The sequence below is a fragment of the Armigeres subalbatus genome, chromosome 2, assembly GCF_024139115.2.
Source record: "Armigeres subalbatus isolate Guangzhou_Male chromosome 2, GZ_Asu_2, whole genome shotgun sequence".
Lineage (NCBI taxonomy): Eukaryota > Metazoa > Arthropoda > Insecta > Diptera > Culicidae > Armigeres > Armigeres subalbatus.
In genome coordinates, this window is record NC_085140.1 from 17,235,858 (window position 1) to 17,253,964 (window position 18,107).

General features: G+C 40.3%; 1 protein-coding gene across 1 annotated transcript in view; it reads left to right on the forward strand.

Moving 5' to 3' along the window:
* The first annotated feature begins 7,815 nt into the window (after nt 1-7,815).
* The window catches only part of LOC134217985 (lachesin), a 60,909-nt gene continuing 50,617 nt past the window's right edge, over nt 7,816-18,107 (forward strand). Inside the window, exon 1 of the mRNA XM_062696850.1 lies at nt 7,816-8,795. Coding sequence (XP_062552834.1) covers nt 8,258-8,795 — 538 coding nt within the window. The 5' untranslated portion in view covers nt 7,816-8,257. The remainder of the gene's footprint in view (nt 8,796-18,107) is intronic.

The following is an 18,107-nucleotide window of genomic DNA, read 5'->3' on the forward strand; positions in this document are numbered from 1 at the left end:
TTTCACATGAGAAACACGTACAAAATTCTCACTCATTTTTTAGGCACTTATGCTTAACCGATTTGCTCGCAACAAGTTTCATTCGACGCGAAATCTTGTCCCATTGTTTCGTATTAAAAATTGGCTGAATCGGACTATGGGCTTCGGAGTTATGGCCAAAATATATTTTTTACAACAAAAATTCTCACTCACTTTTTAGACACTTACTCTTAGCTGATTTACTCGCAACAAGTTTCATTCAACGCAGAATCATGTCCCATTGTTTCGTATTGAAAATTGGACAGATCGCACTATGGGTTTCGAAGTTAAGGCCAAAATCCACTTTTCACATGATGAACACGTACAAAATTCTCACTCATTTTTCAGGCACTTATCCTTAACCGATTTGCTTGCAACAAGTTTCGTTCGACGCGAAATGCTGTCCCATTGTTTCGTATTGAAAATTGGTCGAATCAAACTATAGGATTCGAAGTAATGGCCAAAATACATTTGTTGACAAGAAAAATTCTCACTCATTATTTAGGCACTTACTTTTAGCCGATTTGCCTGCAACAAGTTGCATTCGACGCAGAATCTTGTTCCATTGTTTCGTATAGAAAATTAGTCGATTCGAACTATGGGATTTGAAGTATTGGCCAAAATAATTTTTTTTTTCATTTTTTAAACACTTACTCTTAGCCGATTTGCCCGATACAGAATCTTGTCTCATTGTTTCTTATCGAATATTGGTTTAATCAGACTATGGGCTTCAGAGTTATGGCCAAAACATATTTTTTACTTACTCTTAACCGATTTGCTTGCAACAAGTTTCATTCGACGCGGAATCCTGTTCCATTGTTTCCTTCTCGGTTTCCTTTTGAGTGTCTCGAGAATATTGCGGCTCCCTGCTGGCACCTCCGGTAATCGCAACAATCACTAATCAAAACAGAGTCAATGAAAATCTGACCCACCGTATCCACTTGCCATGAGAAATACTCTCGATGTACTCAGTGACACCGGCTGTCATTTACCGAAAAGCCCACCCCTCGTAATGTGTTTTGTATGGAAGGGTTCTAAAATTTGTAAGGGCCGTAACGCTCGCAGAATCATCAAAGACCAGTTATTTATTCCAGTTATTTAGACCCGACGAACTTCGTTTCATCTAAAATTGATTTATTCTCTGATTAGTTCTCGAGTTATGCAGAAATTAGTATTTCATTTGTATGGGAGCACCCCTTTCCAAAGGGGGAGGGGTATCATACCATCTTAAGAACCTTCCCGGCCCAAAAAACCTCTGCATACAAATTTTCACGCTGATCGGCTTAGTAGTTTCGGAGTCTATAATGGTCAGACAGACAGAAATTCATTTTTATGTATAGACCTGTACAGCTGTTTTCGAATTCACTCACCCGATGGATTTTTACCGAGCCTGTAACAAGCGCGGTTTCATCATCATCAATAGACATAGACCGCTGTCATCTGTAACCGATGGTTTCAAAATTATCGCATTGGCTCCACCAAATGCGGGAATTTGGGCGACCTCCTTTATACGCCACTGGTCTAATGGGATAGGTGCTGCCATCTATGTCTGAGGTCGCGGGAGTTCATTTTCGAAACAAATTTAAGGTAAACCGTATATGGGAATTTCAGTTCATAAAATCAATATGGTTTTCGATATGGACACTAGAGGGGCTGTCAAAATCATTATTCAATACAAATGAATTACCAATACTTATTAAATATAGACTTCTTGCTAGCATGATTGAACTAATTCTTTCTTTCTGGCTCAAGACTTCAAGAAAGTTAGAAGTGCGCGGCGCGTGTTAAAAGTCGAGGTAGTGAAAATTGTATAAAAAGCATGTGTGATTTTTGAGTAATTCTTGTTTCTAATTCTTTTAGTTATAGTTGTTCCTTAAAAGCCAATTGTTAAAAAGCTTAAAATAAAGTGTTAGTAGTGCAGTTAGTAAATTATTAAAGGTAAAGAAATGTTAATAGTGTTAGAGAAACTTAACCTAAAAATAAATGTACTATATACAGGGTGCTGTGTGGCTAATAAAAGCGGTTCGCATTCCAAGGGAATTGCGTGCAACTGAACCTAGTGGAAAAAGGTAAATGGATCAAAATGATTGTAAAAGTCGTCGAATGAAATCTTATCAGGTCACTAATATCAACCTGAACAGGCCTAACGAGGCCTTTTTCCATTTGTTTAGGCCAGTCGTCTGGATTTCCGGGAGAAACTGGTCCCAAACGCCCAACTTGCATCTATTTGGAATTTTCCAGAACAAATCAAATCCCTGAGCCAGAAATCTGCCCTGCTGGTACTCCTTTGGGGTAAATAGCAGAAGAGGGATCCTCGACATCACCATTGTCCAACCACGTTTTCGGGACTTTTGTTAGACCATTCTGATCCGGAGTTCGACGCCATTGTTGGAGACGCCATCTTGAATCGACAGGCCGAATCAATCGCTGGAATATCTTGAAGTGAATCGGGCCCCGGCGATAATAGACCCGGTCTTCCCCCCACGTAGCGAAAGAGGAAATAATTGTTGCGCTTCCCACCAGAGGTTCTCCACCGTCGCTCCACCGTCAAGTCGGTTGATTGGCCAATCACTATTGGTTCATTCGGGCGACTTTTATGTGTAGCAGATCGATCCAGAGATTCCCCACCATCACCGTAAGTGAGCCACCGATCCACAGCATCCAGATAAACCGTAAGTCGCGCTGGTATTATTAATTAAACCTAAATTTTGTGCAATAGGCAGTTACGTAAATCGTGATCACGAGGTTAGGCAAATCTAGCTAGGTATCCAAAAGTAAGCTAAATAAATAGCATGATGTTTGTACAACAATTGTATTTACCTAAAACCACCTAGCTTTCTATTAGGAAAAGAAATTTGATGATCTTAGAAATCACATCTCTTAATTAATTTCGCCCTAAATTCGATGCAAACTTTTTAAAACAAAAGTTTCCCACCCCTCGTTTTCTGAAATCTTTCAGAGGGTAGAAAAGGTAAGATCGAGCTAGCAAGTTGGTTTCAACCCTGGTAAATGAACCTCGAGAGTTCATCTAAAATTATGTTGTGATTATGCTGACCCTTCCCTGTATCGAAATGTAAACAATTCGCATAAAACGACCCTGGGAGTTTCCTATTCGCATTTGGAACAAGGAACGTTACAAAGGAGTTATACATCATTGAAAAGTAGTATGAAAAAAATATGGCCAGGACATCCTGGCTACGATTTGGCGATAGGCTAAATAATAGCATGACAGTCTTTCTTGGGGGAGTTCATTTTGCGTTAGTCTATATAGAAGATTATCAACGTTTACGAGGCGAACTAGCCAGAAGTACAATAATGCAACAAAGTTACTCCATTGTACCTTTACTGACCCATCACTCCAAGCTTCCGAAACTGACTAACAACATGTTGATATCGTTTCAATTTAAGGTCAACTATGCGTCCATCGTCAGTATTACCGAGTCAATAAATCCATTCAAGTCACCCCCAATTTCCCAGTCCTTTTCTGCAGAGTAATCACTCTTTGTAAGCGCTGTCGCTCGTAGAAATGGCACAACGTCAAACCAGGCAATCCGAGATCTCTCGCTGCTTCAAATGGCCGATGGTCATGGTTCAGTGAAACACCTTTTTGATGAATTTGCGATACTTAGTCCGTAAAAGCCCTAAGATGCGCTGCTACAAAGCCAGACCATGCTGAGGGTGGCTGGTTTCGATTTCCGGTGCCGATCTAGGCAATTTTCGGATTGGAAATTGTCTTGACTTCCCTGGGCATAAAAGTATCATCGTGCTAGCCTCATGATATACGAATGCAAAAATGGTAACCTGGCTTAGAAACCTCGCAGTTAATAACTGTGGAAGTGCTTAATGAACACTAAGCCGCGAGGCGGCTCTGTCCTAGTGTGGGGATGTAATGCCAATAAGATAGAGAGAGTCCGTAAAAGCAAACGGAAATAAACAATAACTTTTCAATGGCGCTTGGTGCGATTTAGCATAACCCAGACCATATATAGCTATCTCATACACTGGGCTGGAGTAACCTGTAGCCGAGAATAGAACCGTGCTGTCAATACAGTGGCCAAGTCCTTACCCGCTAGTGTAACCATGAGGTATAGTTGATTGGTCACGCTACCCGTTCATAGCGCACATACGTACTAAGTTTCATAAAGAGGTCCTATAGTATCCGCGGTAATATCCCGAGAAAATGGTAACTGGATGTAGATGCGAAAGATTTAGAAGACATTTGGATTTTTGTAGGATTGATTGATATGTCTACGCTCATAAGTTTTTTTTTTGCCTTTCTCGTATACAAAGTATACGTAAAGGCTATATGTTCGCTCCAAAAACGAACTTTTGATAGCAGTTCCGGAGACCCATAGGCTCAGAGCTTAGGGACGATATATCGGAATATCGATATTTTGGTTTCGATATTCGATATTTTTGTATCGATATTTAGCTTTCAACATATCGGTCATATCGATATTTTTGTATCATATTGTATCAGAACATAGTAACACAAAAATAACAATTGTATTGTATTTTGTGAAGAAAAATACCTCTTTCAAAATGGATCCAGAATGCGGTTTTATTACTGATTTAGAGGATTTTTCTCGGTAGAGCGGATGGAGTAAGGTGTGCGCTGTCATCACAAATAGTTTTGACAACTCGACACTTTGCATTGATGCACCATTGTGCAACATCTGTCAGGCCGCTGGTCCTTAAATCCTTTTGCAAATGCAATTATCTATGTGGCGTTTTCCCATGATAAATTAGATAAATCAACTTAGAAATTAGGAAGAGATTTGTGGAAATAGGAGTTAAAAGTATTGGAAAACATATGAAAATTTTCTTCAAAATAATGCCCTGAAGGAATTAAACAGAATTTCCTGAAAACATTTCTAGGGTTTCCTGATGATAATTTTGATTTTTTTTCTGATGGAACTTTTTGCGATAATTTTGAAGAATGCCTGTGAAAATCAAGGAGAATTTCCTGAAGAAATCCAAGAGAATTCCATATAAACAAAGAGGATAATTTCTCGTGAAAGTTTAAGAAAAGTTCCTTTTTAGTTAAGAATATTTTAATGGATTTTCTTGTAAAAATTCTGAATTTTATTTAAGAATTAAATTCAAACTTCAAAAACTTCCTTGGAAATTCTGAAGAGAGAATTTAATATTGTCAAAAAACAGAATAACCCGAGGAGAAATACAGAAAAAAAACAGCAAATTTCTCGAAACTTCAGTTGATTTTTTCTAACGAACGGAAAATAGTGAGGTCAGTGAGGTGCCGTAAACGCTGTCTCTACCGGGTAAAACTACGACGTACGGCGCCGCCGATGATTGTTGGACTGGCACACTCTAGAAGCGGATTGGATTAAAAATAGTCATTTCTAATAATTATTGTAAATTGGTAACACGGTAATACGATAGTAAATGAATAAATACATAAAATATATTTTAAACATTTTCATTTTTAAAATATCATTTGATTTTCCGATATATCGTTATTTTCATTCCAATGTATCGGTGATATCGATAATTTGATTCGATTATCGTATCGAATCAAATATCGATATTTTGAAGTATCGGAAAGTCCATATCAGAAGTTATGGTCAAAATACTTTTTTTTCACACAAAGTGCGTAGATATTACTCACTCGAAAGAAACGAGAAAGGCACTATCACCGCTAGGTGGATTAATCTGGGTTTTTTGTATAAAATGGTGGCTTGGAAAAAAAAAAACAGATTTCAATTCTAATGACTGACAGAAACAAAACCAAATAATTTTGCCAGAAAATTTCACTTTCCGTCGATGACAGCCAAATCGATGAAGACGCCAATACCTCTTCTTGGATAAATAGTTTAAGTCCTGAAAAGAACTAGGGTAAAATGCACAATAGTGGACCCCCTAGTAGCGAAATTTTGCTCTTTTTGTAATAAGGAGTACAAATTTTCGACATATTAATTCTGCTTGACATCTAATACCAAGTTCTGCATCTCCTCTTCACGATACATACATAAAACACTCAAATACACGACGTTATTCGTTGAAATAAACATTTTAAAGTCTGACTGAATTCGCCCTATAGTAGACCCTCGGGGGGTCCATAATAGGAATTTGCTTCCGTATAGTCGACACTTCATTTGATTTTTATGTTCCGTTTCGGGACGTTCTTCTTCCCTATTATGGACCCTTCAAAATATTCCTATAATGGACACTCTCGTGTTTATTTTTTATAGAATTGTAAAAAATCATTTAATTTTACTTTCCATAGCATTTCCAATGCACGTAATCAAAAATGGCTGGAGGGTCCACTATTGGTTGGGGGTCCACTATTGGGCACTTTACCCTATGTGTAATTATTTCTTGAAGTTCTCCTCACTTTGCCACGTACGTTCTCATCGCGGGCGAAAACCAAACGTTGAAAATAAATGCCACTTCTGATTTTACTTATTTCTCCATTATTTCGGACATTTTTGAGAATGCTGTCTTCTAGAATTGGGGCCCTCCTTAGCCGTGAGATAAGACGCGCGGCTACAAAGCAAGACCATGCTGAGGGTGGCTGAGTTCGATTCCCGGTGCTGGTCTAGCCAATTTTCGGATTGGAAATTATCTCGACTTTCCTGGGCATAAAAGTATCATCTTGTTAGCCTCATGATAAACGAACGCAAAAATGGTAACCGGACTGATAAACCTCGCAGTTAACAACTGTGGAAGTACTTAATGAACACTAAGCTGCAAGGCGGCTCTGTCCTAGTATTATAGTAGGTTAGAGACTCAAAGTCCATCCAACTAGGAGCAACTATTCGCCTTCTTGATTCAGTTGACCTCCGAGCAGTTTGCTCAATGTTGATAAAGAGACACAAATTATTATGGTAAATACCATCCATTTCGTATCTCTACGTAGTCCTACGTCACCTTTGCCTACAACCCGATTGGGCTGCACCTTTGAGTTTTTTTTTCTAGTAAATTAAATTGATTGGTACTAGCGAGAATAGTTTGAGTACGCGCTTCTTGACGAAACTTTTGGCATGAGGCACCGAGAGATATCACAAGTTTTGTATCTTAATCGGACTCGCTGTATCACTGATGATGCTTGCAAAACTCTGTGGTGGAATTCAACTGTTTCTTTTTACTAACTTATGTTTTTTGATGTATAGCGATGTTATATGTTAATGTTATTTATATCTGTGGAAATAATCGGATCGTTTATTGTTTGCCAAATCTGATTAAAATTGATCATTATTAATTATCCTTAAGATAAATCGTCTAGCTCAAACCTTTGTAGGGGTATATGGCTGGACCATCATCATCATCATTCAATATATTCAAAGTTGGTTTTCTAACCATCTCACGTGTCTTGCTTGATTTGTAAAAACTTTCATGAAAAAAGCATAAATTCACACCCACACTGCAATTCGCGAAGTCGAAGCAAAATTCTTCACACAAACAATGACAGTTCTTCATGGGTTTTTACAGTAGAGCAACAGAGAGGAGGAGATGGCGGCCATGTTTCACTCAAACTCTGACAGATAGCAACGGGATTTCCCATAGGAGGGAAGAGCAGAATTTGCTTCGACTTCGCGAATACACACCTTTTCGGAAAAAAAGCTTACAATGTTCTTCCCCATCTGTCGGTCTCTTTCCTGCATTCGGACACCTAGATTCGACCTTCCTTTCCCAACTTGCAAGCAAGCTTCCACGCCATAAATATGAAACAGACCTTTCACGTGTTGCTTATATCTACATGCGTCCACAGCACAACACAGGCGTATAAGCAAGCTGAAACGAATGGCTGTGTTGCGTACGGAGGCAGATCCAAACAAACCAGCCACCGACTAACTGCTGGCTGACTGCCTGGCGGTTTATGCACCATATATCGAACCGCGCGCTTCAGAGTAGTGGTTTCGTTCGTTCGCTGGATTCATTAGCAGTTTGTTCGTCGACTGGATCGGTTTGCTCCGCCGTGGCTCTCTGTTAAGGTACCGCGAATCCGTAATCGGCCCAAAACTGGTTCGGTGTGCTCGTGAGACGTGTAATAGCCGCTGTGTAGAATAGTGGTTTAGTGGGCAACCTCCCCATCAATACTTGTTTATTGGTCGCGACAACGAATAAGAAAACAGTCATAGCTGGGTGTGGTGATTTAAGCTTGGTCAAGTGGCGAAATTTTTGAAGTTTTTCGGGATAATAATTGAACTGTGAGTTTATTGAAGTTCCGGGACAACGAGTTTTTTTGTGCAAGTGATCCCTGGGAAGTGCTGTGAACATGGGTCGTGTAAAATTGAACGCGTTTGCGTTGATGGCTGTGCTGTTGCCACTTGTTTGCGTTGCCCAGAGAACTCCGTCTATCTCGTATATAACACAGGAACAGATTAAGGACATCGGTGGTACAGTAGAGCTCGAATGTTCCGTCCAGTATGCCAAAGAATACTCCGTTCACTGGATCAAGACCGGACGTGATCGGTCCGATGTGGTGTTCCTTTCGACGGGCAGCGCCCTCGTTCTGAAGGATTCCCGTTTCGCGCTCCGATATGACCCGTCGTCATCCAGCTACATCCTTCAAATTAAGGACATTCAGGAGACCGATGCCGGAATCTACCAGTGTCAGGTTGTGCTTTCGGTGACCAACAAGATAACGGCTGACGTTGAACTGCAGGTTCGTCGTCCGCCCATTATCTCCGACAACTCCACCCAGTCGCTTGTGGTGTCCGAAGGTCAGTCCGTTCAGATGGAATGCTACGCCTCCGGCTACCCGCCGCCACAGATTACCTGGCGTCGCGAGAACAACGCTATCTTGCCAACAGGTCAGTATCTAAAAATCCAAAATCAAACATTTTATTCTATATGCCTCCAATTATCATGTTGCTTACCAAATCCACCCATATCATCGGTTTTTTTCTCCTCACTCGATGGAGATGAGAAGTGTTCCATCGTCTATGGTCAGGGCAGTGTTGATCTTCTTTGAACGGAAAACGGCGCATTTCTTCATCAATTCAACAAAAAGCATATTCCTTTCGATGCTCCTATGTGTATGTGGTGAAGACGTGCAGTTATGCGACGTAGCCCACTACAGCTTGCTAATAAAAAAAGAACAAAAGAGTTAATCGAAGTTGGTGGCGAAGGCGATGGGGTTTGCAGATTTTATGGTTAAATCATAAGATGGGGTGGTGACGAACGGATGCGAGTCGCGCAGCGCGGTACGTTTGTTGATGATTCATACAATAAACACGAATGGAGCTAATTGCAATGAAGTAGTTCCATATGCATTAGAAGGTACGCTGCAGTTTCTTACAATAGTGGATGTGATGTGACTCAACGAAATTACGAGGCGAAATTCTGCAACTATAGTTGAGCACATTAGGAAGGGAAGGATTTTGTGTACATACGTGAGCATTTTGAAGCCTTCCTAGTAGGGGAACTGTCCCGATTTCCATCTCACTAAACATATATTCATCTCATCGCGAAACAAATAAATACGGTACTTATTGCGTAGCTTCTTTTTGTCAACATGCGTGCTCACTGCTGAAAAAAAAATACAAAAATGAGAAACAATGCAAATAGAGGGAATAACAGCTTTTGCAGGTTTTGTTCTATTATTGTCAGGGTTTTTTTTATGACTGATTATGCTCAAATTTGGCCTAAACATTCTTTGCATATCAAAGAATATTGTGGCCAAATTTCATAAAATTCGGTAGACAAAAACCCCCCTGCCAATAATAGAACAAAACCTGCCAAAGCCGTCTTTTCCCCTACCTTTCCATTGTTTTGTTTTTGATGGGAAGAACATCGGAGCTTTGAGATGAAATCCAGGAGCAGTTCCCCTAGATATTCTTCGAAATTCAAAAAATACAGTGCGTGCTACGTAATTTAAATTGGAGTTTTACATATATTTACTATCGCTGTCATCGAGAGAAAATGTTGAAATCAACAAGCCAAATATGTCGCTACAAGCTTGTTCTATCTTGCCTTTTTCGTACACTTAGTGTACTTGAAGGCTGTAGAATCACTCCAAAAACATACTTCTTATAGAAGGCTCGGAGACCAATTGACTCAACTTGATGAATTAAGCAAATTTACATGCAGTGTGTGATCAGATAAATTAATTTCGGACCGATTGGATAACAATGTACAACTGTTCAATGCTTTTTATATCAAGAAGTGCATGGTTTGTCCAATATTTTCCGAATCAAATTAGTAGGTATCTCTCAATTGTTCGCCCATATCGTAAACTAAACTGCTAATGATGATCTTCTTATTGGCATTACATCCCACACTGGGACAATGCCGCCTCGCTGGTTAGTGTTCATTCAGCACTTCCACAGTTATTAACCGCGAGGTTTCTAAGCCAAGATACTATTTCTGCATTCGTATATCATGACACGATGATACTTTAATGCCCAGGGAAGTCGAGACAATTTCCAAAACCGAAAATTGTCTAGACCGGCACCGGGAATCGAACCCAGCCATCCTCAGCAAGGTCTTGCTTTATAGCTTACCACTAGCCTAAGGAGGGCCCCATTGCTTCAACATCAATTCCGTAGATTCACTCAAAAGTTTTGGCTAGCTCTATTTCAGCGCTCATCCACAACCCTAGATAACAACAAGACAACTGACCGTCAAAATTTATAGTTACTGGTCTTGTTATATCTTAACTTTAATGATAATCCAAAAAAGAAAGAGATTCATAGGCACAGTGCCCTATACAGATTTCCATACTCGTCATAATGGCAATTGGCTGTTATTATACATATTTTTGACTGTTTCCAATCCTGAGACTACCATTTCCGCATTTTATCTGAATTGAACTTTTATTGATTCAAAATAGAATCAGTTCCATGTTATGAACTTTTTATTTTTCAGAATATTTCAAATTATTAAGCTGATTACTTGGCTGTTAAGGGTCTGTTCACAAATTACTTACTTATGGATCCTGTACACCTCCGGTGGTGCAAAGGGCCGACTTGAAAGATCTCCATCCTGAGCGATGCCCGGCTATCGCTTTAACCTGTTGCCAGGTTAGATTTCGGTCGACTTCTTTTATTTCTTTATTGAGGCTTCGCCGCCATGAGCCTCTGGGTCTGCCTCTGCTGCGATGTCCCGCTGTGTTCCAGTCTAATGCTTGCTTACAGATTTCGTTTCCGCCCCTACGTAGAGTGTGGCTGACCCAGCCCCACTTCCGATCCCGAATTTCTGTTGCTATCGGCCTCTGGTAACAACGACGATGGAGCTCGTTGTTTGAGATCCAGTTGTGAGGCCACCAGGCCCGAATTATATACCGCAGGCATCTGTTCACAAATTACGTAACGCAAAAATCCGAGTTTTTGACCCCCTCCCTCCCCCTCGTAACAAAAAGTAACATTTTTGGTAACCCCTGCCTCCCCCATGTGACGCGTAACTGAGAAAATTTAAAAGGCAGATTTTTTTTCCTTCTCTGGAGCATTTGGGTTTTGGTATTTGTGAACACTGTTATGATCAAAAATCAAGGATATCAAGAATGCAGCTAGTCGAAACGAAAATAGAATTTGTGATCATAACCATTTACATAGTTTTGCGGAACTGTGGTGTCGAGAAATACAATATTCGCTTGGTATTTTACGCATATCAGTCCCGCTATGTCAGAATGCTTGATTTCGATAATGACTAATATTCGATAACGATAAACAGCAATTACTTCAATCAGTGATTAAAAAAAAGACAGTCAATAAATTTTTATTCACGTTATGCGTAACATTTGGTAGTACCCACCCCCTACCTCACCTTTTAGTGTAACAAAGTATAATGCAAGTCCTCCCCATCCCCCCAAAAGCGTTACGTTATTTGTGAACAAACCCTAAGTGCTAATATGTTTGAGCAATCTTGAATATCGACCCTACATGGGAACAATCCCGAGAAAAGTTTTCCTATTTTGAAGACGGAAATGTTCCGATGACAATCAGTCACTACGAAATAAGCAAGGATAACGTTAGACCGAGCCCAACGCAATGCTTCAATTTGATTGCTTCGCAAGGGGGTAAAGAGTGAGACTGTACAGCTAAAAAAAACTGGATCCTTTCTACTGATTGCACCTGTTGGAGTGAATCCAGTTGGGCTATGTAGCGTAGGATTGCCAATCCGAAGATGGCGAGTTCGATTTTCAGTCCGCTCCAGGATGTTATTAATCAACTTATTCAGAATATTTATTTAAGGTTCTGTACTTTATAAACATCAAATTCAAGTAGGGGAAATGACGGCTTCGGCAGGTTTTGTTCTATTATTGTTAGGGGGTTTTCTATAACTAATTATGCTCAAATTTGGCCTAAACATACTTTGCATATCAAAGAATAAAATTTGGGCAACAAAAAACCCCCTGACAATAACAGAGCAAAACCTGCCAAAGACGTCATTTTCCCTATTCTTCTAATGATTTTTTTTCCGTGTTAGGTATTTTAATCACTGCGACCATTTGTTAGATCTATTGTGATATATGCCCCATTTAATGTAGCTATGTCAAGTTGACGCACCATTACTATGTCTTTTCCCAATACGGAATTATGGTTCTGATGAATCGTACTACCGTATTGGGACTTGTTCTCCAAACTTCAGAGGGTTCTATCAGCACCATGAGTTCCATTCTAAGAGAACAATGATTGGTCGATTGGCCGATAATCTTAACAAAAATCTAGCAGGTATCAATGACATTTTGTAGTTTTAATTCTTTATTTGGACTGAATCTCCTTTAATTAAGGGGCTGGAATTCCTCTTAGTGTGATTCCCTACATTTTGTCTCTATTTCTGTATTTCGTTTTTGCCTTTCTCGTATACAAAGTATACGTAAAGGCTATATGATCGTTCCAAAAATGAACTTTTTATAGAAGGCCCGGAGACCCATAGTGTTATATAACAATCGACTCAGTTCGACGTTCGATGAATTGAGATGATGTCTGTGTGTATGTGTTTTTTTTGACGTAAACTACGTCTAAGGGGAAGACTCAGATACAGGGTGTAAAACCGAAATTTCCAAATTCGAGACCGTCACGAAATTAGGATAGATTTCAAACGCTAATAGCGTCTTTATCTTTCGATGGATTTTCGAGATTTGCTTATCAATAGATTCGGAAACTCTCCAGCAATTTGCCAATTCTATTGATACTATTGATTATCAACGTTAAACTATTGAAAATGTTATTTCTTTCCAAATCGGGTGGAAAATTCAATTCCGTTCATAAATCCCCAACACGGACATCAGATTGCAGTAAGGTACGGGCCTTTTGATCCGCTGCTTCGTTTTCCCTGTGTATAAGAAGCCCCGTGTTTCGCGTGCGCGCGTCATTTTCATTCTGGATTTCATGGAAAGCGGATCAAGGCGTCCAGAAGCGGTCCTAGCGACAACGGCTGAGGTGGTGCGGATGAAAATTTTTCGTTCGATGGTGGTGGCGGTCGTGGCAACAGCAGTACATCTTTACATCCGTGTTACAAGCAGCATTTTTGGATCTGGCAATTAACGGCGTGCGTAGAGCCGAATCATCAGATGGCTGTCGCGCAGTCCAGTAGTTGTTGTTGGTGAGGCACATAATTGGGAATGAATCGGATCTTTTCAGAACCACCATTACGTTTGGGAGGAAGGTTAAGTTGAAATAATTTGTCTAGGAATCGGTAGGAACTAGAAAATTTTTCAGTGAAATATTCTAGCGTGATTCTGAGCTCAATTATATGATGTTTGTGTAGCACTTAACTACTCTTCTTGCTGTGGATTTAATTTTGAACAATGATTCAGTGATTGATAAGTGATTGAGAAAGACGAACTTTTTCCATAGAACAAAGCATAATTGTTTGGTATCGGTAGCGGAATCATAGCATTAGTGCCGGTCCGAGCGCGCTTCAGAAGGAGAAGCTGCAAATATGTATTCGCATAGATGGAAATAAAACCTTAAACAAGTAGCAGGCTACCTACTAGAATTATAATCTTGATGGGAAATTTCACTTGACTGTTACTGCTATCCAGGCGAATAATTATTGGCAGCGTCTTTTTATAACGCGCACTTGTGATTCTGCTACCGATGGAAAACAATCTGCCATCACCAAGCAATTAAATTTTACTTTGAACAAAATTCATCTCGCCTCAAGTTGTGACTTAAGAGCTACTTTCTCTGATGGTAGCCAATCATTAGTACTTCAGACAAGAAAATTTAATCTGAGCGCGAACGACCGCATGAACCACACCATCGATGGGAATGAAATTTCCGGTAGCAGCTCCGCCGAAGCCGATGGTGGGACTACGATCTGCTTTTCGCGACATCTCGAACGAAATGACTCGCGCGCGCGGAAGAACTGTTTTCTTGTAATCAATAAAGTTAAACCTGTAGTCACGCCCCTTTAGTAAGTGTGTGACGTGTACACAATTTGCAGTCATACCGGACAACAAAGAGGCGGTACTAATGGGCCATCTTTATTGATTATAAGAAAACTGCTTTCCCCCGCGCGCGTGGCATTTCATTTGAAATATCGCGGAGAGCGGTCCCAGCATCGGTAGATATGTCGCAAATTAATCGATTACTTCGATTAATCGATTATTTGTTGTGATAATCGATAAATTTTTAAATCGATTACTTCCCAACGATTAATCGATTCAATAATCGACAAGAATCGAGAGTAATCGATTAATCGGGATTTTACGACAACTATTAGATTCCGATTACTTCAATCAATCGATTCATCGTTATGATAATCGATTAAATTTGATTCGATTACTACTCAACGATGAATCGATTCAATAATCGTCAAGAATCGAGAGTAATCGATTAGTTACTAATCGATTAATCGAGATTTTACGACATCTCTAAGCATCGGCGGAGTTGCTGAGCAAATTTTATTCCAAATACATATGGGATATTGGAAAAATCGGTTCTTCTCAGGGCTTCCATTCTATACAAAGGAAGATTGAGGCGAGGCGAGCTATTTTCAAAGTGCAAATTAACCGCTTGGAGACGCCATAAAGTTGCCTGGCGTCCGTAGCAGAATCACGAGCGCGCGTCGGAGGGAGATGCTACAAATATGTATTCGCATGGATGGCTTCAGTGGCTATCAAGTGATTTTTTTAAAGATTATTATTAGGTTTTGTTATCCCAGCCCACGGCGTGGGTCGTGTGGTCGTTAGTGATTTGAAATATGTATTATTGGGAATTAATCGATTCTTCTCATGGACACCATTTTAAACATAGGAAGATTGAGGCGAGACGAATTTGTTCAAAGTACGACGTCGTAGCAGAATTATGTTGCCGTTCGTAGCAGAATAACGAGCGCGTATTGTAGAGAGCTGCTGCAAACATGTATTCTTACACTGGCACTAGATTCTTCATTTCACCAAACTGTTTTACGTAATTTACGTCGGGCGGTCGTGTCTTGTACACAACCCTAATGATTTTTCTTCTTAAGCAATGGAGGGGGAATCTGCTCAACAGACATCCTGGGTTGTCCAGGAAGTGCGGGGTTAGGGACCACCTCCAACAGCAAACGAGGGAGGCAGGACTAAATAAACCGTTTCCATTGCCGCCAAGCCCATAGTCCCTTCGGTACAACCAGAAAGTAATGTTTCAAAGGGGGGGGGGGGGCAATGTACGACGCACCCTAGAGGTTAGCTGCGTGTCCTTGCGGCATCGAACATCCTGACTCGCTTTTTTAGAAGAACGCCATGGTATCGTGCCAGCGCATTGCCGGCTTTCCAAGTGCCCTTACCACGCCCTATGTCCTCGGAAGGTGGGAAGGGTAGACTTCGCGCCTGCTTCCCTCTGCACGACTGGTATCAACAATGATGATGCCGCGTGCACCCCAAATTGACCTCTCTGCGATAGGGTCTGTTCGCCAACACACAGAGGGACTTGCCGACGCGGTGCCTACGCTTACCTCAGCCTTAACTTTCCGTCCTCGGGCTCGGAACCCGCCCGGTTGACCGTCGCCGCGAAAGCGACGATACCATGTTGTTCTTCGCGCGGCCACTTGTTTGATAAAAGGATCGAGTTTGACCACAGAGCATGACCACCGGTATGACCCATGAAGCCGACTCCGATCCCTTGGACCACCTCTTATTTGCGCCTGAACTAGCCATCCTTGAGTCCACGCGCCACCTTCTGTGTAGCTCCGAGACGATAAAACCGGCGTTCCAGCCAACTTCATCTTTACACATCCTCCGAACTAGGTTGTCCGCGGTAGTGACCAGCCCAAGTAACATTTTTAGTTTTATAACGCTCTTGAAGACCATTATTTACTCTACAAAAGTACCTTAAAACCATTATAAAACCAAAATGTTACTGGGGAGACCACATGTGGCAAGCATGTGGTCACGCATTGTGCGAAAACGCGGGCACACGAACAACACGTGTTCCACCGTTTCCTCTAAACCTGCGCACACCAAACACTCGGGCGAGGCCGAGCAAGCCAGCTGCGTTACCTGCACTGTGAATTTGCAGCACGCTAAAACGCCAGGCACTTCGAACCCCCCTATGGGGTGCTAGGGGTGTGTGTGTGTGTGTGTGTGTGTGTGTGTGTGTGTGTGTGTGTGTGTGTGTGTGTGAGTGTGTGTGTGTGCGCACCCACGTTCCAAAATATAGCAAAAGTGTCACTCATTTTTCGGGCACTCGCAACAAGTTGCATTCGACGCAGAATCGTGTCCCATTGTTTCCTATTGAAAATTGGCCGGCTCGGACTATGGGCTCGGAAGTTATGGCCAAAAATACTCGCGTTAAAAAGTGTCACTCATTTTTCAGGCATTTATCCTAACCAATTTACTCACAACAAGTTGCATTCGACGCAGAATACTCTTCCATTGTTTCCTATAGAAAATTGGCCAGATCGGACTATAGGCTCAACAGTAATGACCAAAATACTATTTTTATAATGCATGAGAAAGGCACCATCACCGCTAGGTGGATTAATCAGGGTTTTTTTCATGAAATCGCTCCCAATTGGCTGAGATTGTAAATCTGATGTACTTGCTATTAATGCGTTTCCTGCATTTTATTTGTTCACTATTTCAAGTAGACTGAGATATGGAATCTTCTATATTTGACTCGTATGGACTGGGACTATTAGTAACATCCCTTACATTTTAAATTATTTATTCAGACTGTACAAAAGTACAAATCATTGTTCAAAATAAAACTGCAGCATTCACAATATTCCATCAAGGAATTCGTAATAATAAGCAAATATACTTAGTGGTAATGCCTTGTCATTTGAAAAATTCAGTCTTCACATTCGGCTTTTGAACACTTCATCCAAATTATATTCTCGAAAGTTTCATTCTTCACCGCTTTACTTCTAGTTTTTAACTTCACCAACGGAGTCTATCTCATGCCAGATATTTCAGATCCGTTTCATCCTCGTCAGCATTGTAAAGATTCGCTCTTGATGAATCATTGATCAATTAAATTAACTCTGAAGCCGTCTTATGGGATTTGAAGATATTTTCTAAACGATATAATGCGTTGGATATTATTCTGTTTTACTATATTGCCTACACTGGCGTGGCGCGACGATTTTTCATAATATATTATAATCATAATCTCAGATATTTTCGTATATGTATTACAAAACAAACCAATTTTTTTAATCGTATAAGACGAGTTAAGTAACTCCATTTAATTTTACCAATTATGGAATTAAATGGAGTTACTTAACTCGTCTTAGAACGATTGAATACATTCCACTAAAAAGAGCTTAAAATATTTTTTCATTTTTTTTAATTATTAATAGGCTCATAATAAACTGAAACGCAATATGTTTTTTTCGCTTATTTTTTATGGAAACAGTATCTTAATGTGCGCTTTGTGTTTATTGATTTATTGATGTGTATTTTTCACACCGCTATTGTAATTCGTCAAAAGCTTTTTGCGTAAAAAGGATAAAATTTTAATAAAATCACTTGGTTTGTGAGCTAAAATCCTCTCCTCATGTGGCCTATCGTGGTCATTTTTCAAACCCCGTCTTCCTCTATATGACCACGTGGTTTCTGAACGGGCCCCGTAACGTTTTTTGTTTCATAAAATGTTATATTTGGATACTTGGCTCCATTTTTAGTCATATGATATGCCTTAATCTGCTTTCGACACTCATGCAACTTCAACGAAACATCCAATAAAAAG